Source organism: Aspergillus undulatus (assembly GCF_047715775.1).
Source record: "Aspergillus undulatus strain CBS 261.88 unplaced genomic scaffold BDV17scaffold_68, whole genome shotgun sequence".
NCBI lineage: Eukaryota > Fungi > Ascomycota > Eurotiomycetes > Eurotiales > Aspergillaceae > Aspergillus > Aspergillus undulatus.
Genome location: NW_027396672.1, coordinates 38665 through 47791, shown reverse-complemented (window position 1 = coordinate 47791; position 9127 = coordinate 38665). Strand labels below are relative to the sequence as shown.

General features: G+C 52.9%; 2 protein-coding genes across 2 annotated transcripts; one reads left to right on the top strand and one right to left on the bottom strand.

The window, feature by feature from the left end:
• Positions 1-288: 288 nt before the first annotated feature.
• BDV17DRAFT_210918 (putative RNA export mediator Gle1) lies at positions 289-2498 on the bottom strand. Its single transcript, XM_073755425.1, has 2 exons — positions 1531-2498; positions 289-1470 (listed from the first exon to the last, which is right to left on the bottom strand). The coding sequence occupies exons 1-2, from the start codon at positions 2350-2352 to the stop codon at positions 700-702; spliced, it is 1593 nt and encodes a 530-aa protein (XP_073611247.1). The 5' UTR covers positions 2353-2498; the 3' UTR covers positions 289-699.
• Positions 2499-5407: 2909 nt separating this feature from the next.
• Positions 5408-8719, top strand: ssdA (mRNA-binding translational repressor SSD1). The gene has a single exon (XM_073759137.1). The coding sequence runs from the start codon at positions 5640-5642 to the stop codon at positions 8268-8270; it is 2631 nt and encodes an 876-aa protein (XP_073611246.1). The 5' UTR covers positions 5408-5639; the 3' UTR covers positions 8271-8719.
• Positions 8720-9127: the final 408 nt, after the last annotated feature.

Sequence of the window (9127 nt, the reverse complement as noted above, 5' to 3'; positions counted from 1 at the left end):
TATCGAAAGGTAAGGTAAGGTGTGTATTGTGGATGAGCACATACATATACATATCATATCCTGATGCATACTACATATATGCTTATGCAACTGAGATCTTCAAATCCAATGTCTAGTCCAATAATTGCAAGCAAAAACTAGATCCCCGCCCCTCCCACCTGCTTGTTTCGATTCGCCAAAAAGACAGCCAGCCTGGAGAGATTATTCCGAATCTGCGATCGAGCTAAGGTTCACTCGACTCGACTTGACTCGACTCTGTGCTCGGGAAAGAAAGCGCGTCACGCGTCGCTCCGACGCGAAGCGGGCTGTGGAGGAATGCATGGTGGCATAATCGGGTCAAGTCATGGCTTGTAATGTGATCTGAGATCAGAGTCGTCGCTGAAGGGGTATCAATCGCCTGAGAGATTGAGCCTGCTGGACGGCTATATGTATGTAAACACAACAAATGCAATGCTCAGCTATTTAACCAATTTATCCGGCGCCGCATAGTTAATGCTGCGGATGAAGCGTAGCCTTTGGTGAGACTAGTCCTGCTGCAGTGGTTTCGAGTCATATGCTTGCTAGCGTAATGGCCACCCTTCTTCGTGGGACTGAGTGTGTGTAGTCTTGATTTTTCTGTTACCAGACAGAAGGCCGCTATTTTCTCTCCCATGGCTGACTCCGAATTGATTGGTTGGTTGAATCGGCGGTTCATCCTAATCAGACGAGAATGTTCTTCTCTCGTTTGTACAAGTCCTTCAGAAGCTTCAGCTGGTTGACACCCATACTCTGGCGCGGAAGACTGGCGGGTAATTCGACGATAGCCTTCCTCATCAACGCGAGCCCAATATGGCCGAAAAATCCCACTATCCTCTCGGGAGACGACCTCAGCATAGCCGAAAGCAGCGTGATGTGAGTTTCCTGAATCTCGGTAGGAGGAATATTAAGGATCTTCTGCATGGCGAACCAGAAAAGTGTATTGGGGAACGGATTCGCGCGTTGTGCTTTGTGGAAATTGCGCAGTGTGAGCGCGGCGAAGCCGGCGCCTAGCGCCGTCATCCGGTCTGCGTGCGCTTGTTCGCTGACAAATGGGCCACCGGGGCCATCGCGCCACCACCCGAGAGCGCGTCTGCCGGTTTCGGTTCTCTCGTCGCCGTGGAAGCCCCAGAGGGCGGGGCATACGACGCGGTATTTGGCCCAGAGGATGTCGACCATGTGGTGGCCTTTGTAGATGAATGCGTCCGTGGAGAAGATCTGCGCGGCCACGACGCCGATCGGTTCGGCGTGTCCTTGGTTGATTGAGGCTTCGGTGATAAGGGATGAGATTAGGGATTTGGCGAGGATGTTCATGGCGTAGATTAGGAGGGCCGGGACCTTGTTGTCATCGGAGTTGGCGATGTTTTCGGGTGGGAAGGCGATGAACTGGCGGACGTCGACTGAGGGTTCGGCGATTGTCGCTGCCTTCTCGAGAGTAGTGCGGATTTCGAGAGTCTGTAGTAAAACAGATGGTCAGTGCTGATTGACTTTGATGAGTGGTGATCGCTGTCATACCTGAGTCTTGTTCACGCCCTTGCCTTCTCGTAGTTGACCAACGCATTTCTTGATAGACCGTCGCATATCTCCCATGTTCTGTTTGACCATGGGATTTGTTTTACCCTCGTTTCGGAGGTACTCTCTGAATTTTTTCAAGTGCTGATGCAGTTCAACATAGCGTTGCTGAATTTTGACCTCTTCTTCCGTCAGTCGGCCACCACCGAGCTGCTTCTGCCGCGCTGCTTGTTGTTTCCGCGCCGCCTGGGCCGCCTCTTCCTCCTTCAACCGTGTAGCTTCCTGTTCAGCTTTCTTGGTCTCCGCTTCGTGCTTCTTCTTTTCCTCCTCCGCACGTTCCCGTTCTTTGCGCTCCTTTTCTGCCTGTTCGAGTTGTTTCTTCTTCGCCTCTTCTTCAGCCCGTCGTTTCGCCTCTGCTGCAGCCTTCTCGACGGCCTCTCGTTCAGCCTTCTGACGTGCAAGCTCCTGCTCTTTACGCAGCTTTTCCGCCCGCTCACGCTCTTTCCTCTCCGCCTCCTTCCGGGCCTCTTCTTCTTTACGACGATTCTCTTCCTCCACCGCGCGTTGATGAGCCCTTAAAGCCTCCTCGGCTTCTTCTAAGACCTGCTCATGGCGAGCAGCGACTTGATCAAGTGCTGCATTGTGCTGGGCTTCGAGTTCGCTGTCTGCTTTGTCGAGCTTCTCGTAGAAAGATCGGCGTTCGTATGCTTTGACCTTCTTCAACTCGGAATTGTGCACTCGTAGCTGTTCCAGGTCTCTCGTCAGATCCAGCATGAGCTGCTTAGAGGGACTGTCCAGTCCGGCGGGGTAGCTTGACGTTCCCATCTTGTCGGCAGTGCTGTTTATCGTAGTTGGGTATATCAGATGCGTTCAAGACGATGGTCGGGGTTTGAAAGACCCTTGGAGCTTTGGGTCTACGAGGATGCAAGTGGCGAATTATAACAAATAGACCATATCGAGTGCGTTTGTATGGAGATTCTGACTCTGCGGCTCGACGTTCCCGCCAGTGAGTGGAATAAAACGATAGAGATATGCGACGACAGAGACGTTGGCTCGGTCGTTGAAACAATACTCCTAGCGCCCAAGAGGTTTGCCAAGGGCGTCACTCTCTTTGGTAATGGAAGGCGGATCTGAAAGAATGAATCGAACGGTCCGGAGCGGCGTAGACAGGCAAAGATTGAATGAATGTTGTCGCAGCATAAAAGATCTAATTCGTCGGACTACCTGCGGAAGAAGCTCGGACATTCAGCGACGGAGTCAATTGGTGGCACAGTGGTTTCAGTCACTCACTCTCTATTGCACAGTTCAACGACCAAAGCAAGCATCCTTTCCGAAGAGAACGAAAGTGCAGTCTGAAAGCAAGAGCCGACCTATCTGGAGCGATAGTTTGGGACGCGCTCCGTTTTCTGGGCCTGCTGCCGAGACCTCGACCGGCGCTTAGTCAGAAGAGCTACAGTGGTCTTCACGGGGCACCGGAGGACGAGCCCTGTCGACGGAGAAGCTTGTAACCTTGTTGGCGCCATGATTCCGGGGTTGTCCAAGTTCCCTGGTCCCGGACGGGGCTCTTTACATCATGACGCCCTGCACCAGATCCCGACTGTCGGGTTGGCCAGTCCTGCTAATCTCTCACCGATTGAACTCTGGAAATTGGCAGAATGCCAGAAAGAAACCAGCAAATTCACCTGTCTGTCCGTGGAGTCTCAGAGGTCTAGAGTCTAAATCCGAGTCAAACGACTGCGTCTCAGGTTGAAGAGGTCTTGCGCTCTCCAGAGCTTGGGTGGGTCTGCGAACCACCCAGGACCCGAATCTCTGGCCGGCAACTGACTGTTATTGCCCCTTTAGAAAACGGTCAATCATCCAAGTCTTCAGTTCGGTCGGGACAAGGCTTCCTGTTTTGCTGAAATAAGTTCAATCGAGTCTTGTGGCATTGTCTCCTCAAGTCTATACGATTGCGTACGCTGAACGAGTGATCCGCAAGCTATCCGGTTGTCGATATGGGGTTTAGTCGCTCCCCGAAGATCCTACTAGGCACCTTACTCCGTACTTGCACAGCCGGCCAAGCGCCAGCCAAACCATAGAACATCAGTGAAGTCGCGGACATTCAGCGCTGTGTATGCAACAGTGGAGGCCTGGTCAAGCATATTGACTTGCACGGTAGCCAGACCGCTGGGCCCGAGATCGAGCTGCCAAGTGCAGCTCGTGACCACGAACCAAGAACCTCTCGAGCTCGAACACTGGTACCTTTGGGTTAGTGACAAGTTAAACTCTCGCCCAGTCAATGCTCCTCGAGCTTCACAAGAAGGTCTTGTCGTGGTGTCAGTTGTCCAGACCTCAGGTGGTAATTGGAAGGACGAATTGAAAAGTAGCCGTAGCTGGAGTAGTTGTATTGTGGAAAAAAATACTTATAACTAAAGTGATGGCGATATTGAAGAGGGGCAGTTCGAACTGCGTGATTTGTTCATATTCCAGTCATCATAATGAGACAGTCCCTGGCCACTAATCAGCTCCTCCTGAAGAACTATGAGAGCGACTAACCAACTCTCCCCGTCTCCTCCATCTTCCCATTTCTTTCTCCCTCTCTCTTGTTTTCATCGCCTCCTCCTCTTTATCTTCGCTCTTCGATTCTTCATCTCTCTCTCTCTCTCTCGTCCTCCCTCCCTCCTTTGGACTACCCCTCCTTCATTGCTCCATCCCCCACTCCAGTAGTAGATATTGGACCATTCCTTCAGTTCCCACCAACGGAATCGCGTTATTCTTATCATTTCGTCATTCTCTGTCTGCGTGGCCAGGTCGTCTACTGCTTCTGCCTTACTGAAAGACAACGGACAATTATCATTAAGCCTCGTTGCTAAGAAAAGACGCCAACTCAACAGCTTCCCTCCGCAGCCCGAGTTGCCCCCTTTTTCTCGCCCTCTCTCTGGCTCCGACCATTAGTGGGACTTGCACTCCTCCCTGCAATTCCGACGTCACGAAATACAATTCTGGTCGTCAAAAGACAAAAAAGGGGAAAGGAACCTCAATCCGAGGAGAAAAAAGGTCTGCTTGGGTCTCTTTGTTTGAGAAGTTGAGGGTTATTGTTGCGGTGGAGGTCGCTTGGATGGCACTCTGGGGCAACCGGTAGCTCCCAAATCCGCTTACTCTACGCCGTCGAGAGTTCCCCTCTCCTCTCCTCTCCCCAGTCCGTCAAGCTTCATCTTCCTCTTCGGTCTTTGCCGGCCCTTTTTTTTGCAGAGGTCTTTCCTCTCATATTCGAACGCCGTGTTTTTGACTTTCTGTGTGATTTACCTCGTCTGTCTTTTTTGTCTGCTTTTCTGTTCGGTCATTGCCGCCACTTTTCCTTTTGAGTGCGAAGTCGACTCCGTACAAAAGGGGAAGAGCACATTATCGTCAACCACCTGAAAAGAAGACATCCAAACGTCATACAGCAAAGCTATTATTTCAGCCTAAGCGACCGAACTGAAGGTTTGTGCGTCCGCGGATCAACATGCCTTGGCCGGAACTTCAACGGCTCTCCTTCCTTCATCCCCCTCTACCCTGTCCCTTCCTATTCTGTCCTTCTTGCACCTTCGGCTTTGCATTTGTGCGGCAATCGCAGCCTACGTTCGCTGATGATGTCGCTTACCACTTGTTTTCCTTTCCTATCGGGACGTCGGATGCTTGTCCACACAGCCCTGCTACTTGTCTCACTCCTCGTACCTATTCAACAGTCACTAATCTGTCGCTCTCCTTATCCAGCATACTTCAGAACCGCCTTTCGTTGTCGCATCACAATCCGGTAGGCCTCACCTGTCGAATAGAGCTCAACGACCGCCGTTCCAGTACTCGCAACGCTCTCTCATCGCTAGGGTGGACCATTTCCTCCAGCATTCTACACTCTGACAGTGATAATCCGCACTCTTTTTTCTTGCGAGGATGGATCAACAGAATCAATCCGGGGTCCCCGGACCAGCTGGACGAAAGCTCCATATCGCCCATCGACGGAGTCCTTCTGAGCTGACTCCTCTCATGAGTATGTTTCCACGGTGTTTTTTCCCCTGACCGGTTCCTCGTCCCTTGAGTTGCTAACAAATAATGCAACAGTGGAACAATTAGCAATCCAGCAACAAATTGAGATGCTTCAGCAACAGCAACAGCAAATTGCAGCCACACACCAACAGTATGTCAATATGGGATTATTGCAACCCCAGCAGATTGGTCAAGTTTCTGGGTATAATCCTTCTCTACAAGGCGGCGGTGCTTCCATGGGCGGCGTTTCCCCTCAGCAACTCGGTGCCTTTCAGTTCCCCCAGGCTGCCCAACAACAGCAGTTAGGGGTCCCTGGAAACGTCTCGAATCAGCACTCACACCGTCGTAATCAATCGGCGCTCCCGGGCTTTGGCATGGGTGGCCCTCCGCCGGCTCCGTCTTCAGGGGCGTCGGGTTACTCCGACTACAATCAACAGGGCAATCTCCAAAAGAACGAGACCGGAGGCCATGGGCGTGGCCGAGGTGGTCCACCTGGTGGCAGCGGTCACCAGCGGCGCCACTCTCTTGCTCTTCCTGAAGCGAAGAAGGCTGCTGAACTTGCTCAACAGAAACGTGCAGCGTCTGGGTTCCAGTTCCCCGCGCCCAGCGGCGACTCGTCCGAGGGCGCATCCGCTTCTGAAGACAAACCAAGCCCAAGCACATCCCAGCCGCCTCAAGGACTAGGCCTTCACCGTGCCGGCAACATCAGGGCCGGTGGTCATGGTCGCAGCCAGTCCATGGCTGTTGGCGGAAACCGCGGTTCTCTCTCTGGACGTGGCCCTGGTGGTTTCCAATTTCCTTCGAACGATGGCTCTGCTGGGACTGAGAACCAACGGCGTGGCAGCCAACCGACCCATGCTCGGACACCGTCGAGAAATTTTGACGGCAACTGGCGCCAACCTAACAACCAGGCTCAAGGCCAGGACCAGTCCAAGGGTCTCGGACAACAGAACACTGGCTTCCAGCCGGGACACCGTGTGCGCGCGTCGATGAACCAGTCGATCAGTTCCATTGGTCAATTCCAGTACCCCGGCCAGCCTCAACTCATCCAGCTGCCACAGGGCCAGGTAGTCATGGCTCAGCCCCAAATGTTCGGTGGGGCTCAACAACTGAACCCCCTGCAGCTCGCCCAGCTCCAGGCTCTCCAGCAGAATGGGCAACTTAATGGCCAAGGCCTCGGTGGCCTTCAGGCTAGCCAACACGCCCCTCAGCCGCTTTCGGCTCAACAAACCCAGCAGCAGCAACAGCAGCAGCGGAAGACCCTGTTCACACCCTACCTTCCCCAGGCAAACCTTCCTGCGCTCCTGAGCAACGGCCAACTTGTCTCTGGTATTCTCAGGGTTAACAAGAAGAATCGTTCTGATGCCTACGTCACCTGTCCGGACTTGGACGCTGACATCTTCATTTGCGGCAGCAAGGACCGAAACCGTGCCCTTGAAGGTGACTACGTGGCCATTGAACTTCTCGATGTCGATGAAGTCTGGTCTCAGAAGAGAGAAAAGGAGGAGAAAAAGAAACGCAAGGATATCACCGATGCCAGATCCGGAAGTAATGCCGGAGCCGACAAGATGTCCCGCTCTGATTCGAATGGGGACCGTCAGGAGGTTGGGCTCGATGGCAGCATTCGCCGCAGAGGTAGTCTTCGCCAGCGCCCCACTCAGAAGAAGAATGACGATGTTGAGGTAGAGGGCCAAAGTCTTCTTTTGGTGGAGGAAGACGAGATCAGTGACGAGCAGAAGCCGCTGTATGCTGGTCACGTCGTCGCGGTGATTGAACGTATCGCTGGCCAGATGTTCTCGGGAACTCTCGGACTTCTTCGCCCTAGTAGCCAGGCAACGAAGGAGAAGCAAGAGGCCGAGAGGCTGGCTAGGGATGGTGCTCACGGTCGCAACCAGGATCGTCAGCAAGACAAGCCGAAAATTGTTTGGTTCAAGCCTACCGATAAGCGTGTGCCCCTGATCGCTATTCCCACAGAGCAAGCTCCGCGCAATTTTGTCGAGAAGCATCAGGACTACGCTAACCGCATTTTCGTCGCTTGTATCAAGAGATGGCCCATCACCTCGCTGCACCCATTCGGTACGCTCGTTGAGCAGTTAGGAGAAATGGGTGATCTCAAGGTTGAGACTGAGGCGCTCCTCCGCGACAACAACTTCGGCTCCGACGATTTCACCGATGCTGTCCTGAAGAGCATTGGCTGGGAGAACTGGTCAATCTCCAGTGAAAGCGACATTTCGTCTCGTCGTGATTTCCGTCAGGAAACCACATTCACTATTGAACCTAGCGGAACCAAGGAGCTGGACAATGCCTACCATTTCAAGGCTCTTCCTGATGGAAAGGTGGAAATTGGTATTCATGTCACCGATATCGCTCACTTCGTCAAGGCCAACTCCTTGGTCGACCGTGAGGCCAAGAAACGGGGCACTGCAGTCTATCTTGTCGATCGGTTAGTGAAGCTGCTGCCTCCCCGTATCGCGACCGAGCTCTGCGCTTTGCTCCCGGGTGAGGAGCGCTTTGCCGTCAGTGTCGTCTTCAAGACTCACCCAGAAACGGGTGCCGTTGACGATGACGTTTGGATCGGCAAGAGTATCATCAAGAGCACGGGAAGCTTGAGCTATGAGGAGGTTGAAGCCGTTCTTAAGGGAACATCGGATGCCCCTGTGTCCGGCGTCTCGGTTGACCTCATTCGAGGCCTGCAAGTAAGTTATCGTCCGTTGTTCTGTTCAAATCTCGAAGACTGACAATATATGTCAATAGCGCACTGCCTCGAAATTCCGCGAAGCAAGGTTGGGCAACCGGGTTTCTCAGATTCCTCCTCTCCGCCTCCTTCATTCATTGGACGATGAGAATGTGCCAGTCGAGGGCAATATCTTTGATTCCTCTGCTGTCCGAGAGCTTGTGGAGGAATTGAGCTACAAGGCGAACTTCTTCGTTGCCCGCAAATTGGTCACGGCTTTGCCCGATAAAGCTTTCCTTCGCCGTCAACACTCACCAAATGCCCGTCGGCTCCAGTCCTTTGTTGACCGCATGAACCGCTTGGGCTTTGGACTTGATGAAGCCAGCAGTGGAAGCTTGCAGAGCAGTCTCTGCAAGGTCCAAGATGATGATTTGCGCAAGGTCAGTTATCCTCACTCTGCCAGCTTTCGCTCATGCCTCTAATCAATCACAGGGTATGGAAACAATCTTGGTGAAAGCCATGCAGCGCGCCAAGTATTACGTTGCGGGCACCGTACAGGACGACCAGCGTCCCCACTATACCCTCAACCTACCTGTGTATACGCACTTTACCAACCCTCTGCGCCGTTATGCTGATGTTGTTGCTCACCGCCAGCTAGAGGCTGTGCTGTCTGAGGGTGCTATTGAGTTTTCTGACGATATCGAATCACTCAACAAGACCGCAGACATCTGCAACAACAAGAAGGATTCCGCGCACAACGCTCAGGAGCAGAGTGTTCACATTGAGGCTTGCCGCAACATGGACAAGCTACGCCAAGAAATTGGTGGGGATCTTATCAGCGAGGGTATTGTTCTTTGCGTCTACGAATCCGCGTTTGATGTTCTCATTCCGGAGTATGGTTTTGAGAAGCGTGTCCACTGC

Coding starts and splice junctions, on each gene's coding strand:
- ssdA (XM_073759137.1), top strand. CDS start 5,640: ATGCTTCAGCAACAGCAACAGCAAATTGCAGCCACACACCAACAGTAT.
- BDV17DRAFT_210918 (XM_073755425.1), bottom strand. CDS start 2,352: ATGGGAACGTCAAGCTACCCCGCCGGACTGGACAGTCCCTCTAAGCAG. Junction 1,471..1,530: donor AGGGCGTGAACAAGACTCAG/GTATGACAGCGA, acceptor GTTTTACTACAG/ACTCTCGAAATCCGCACTAC.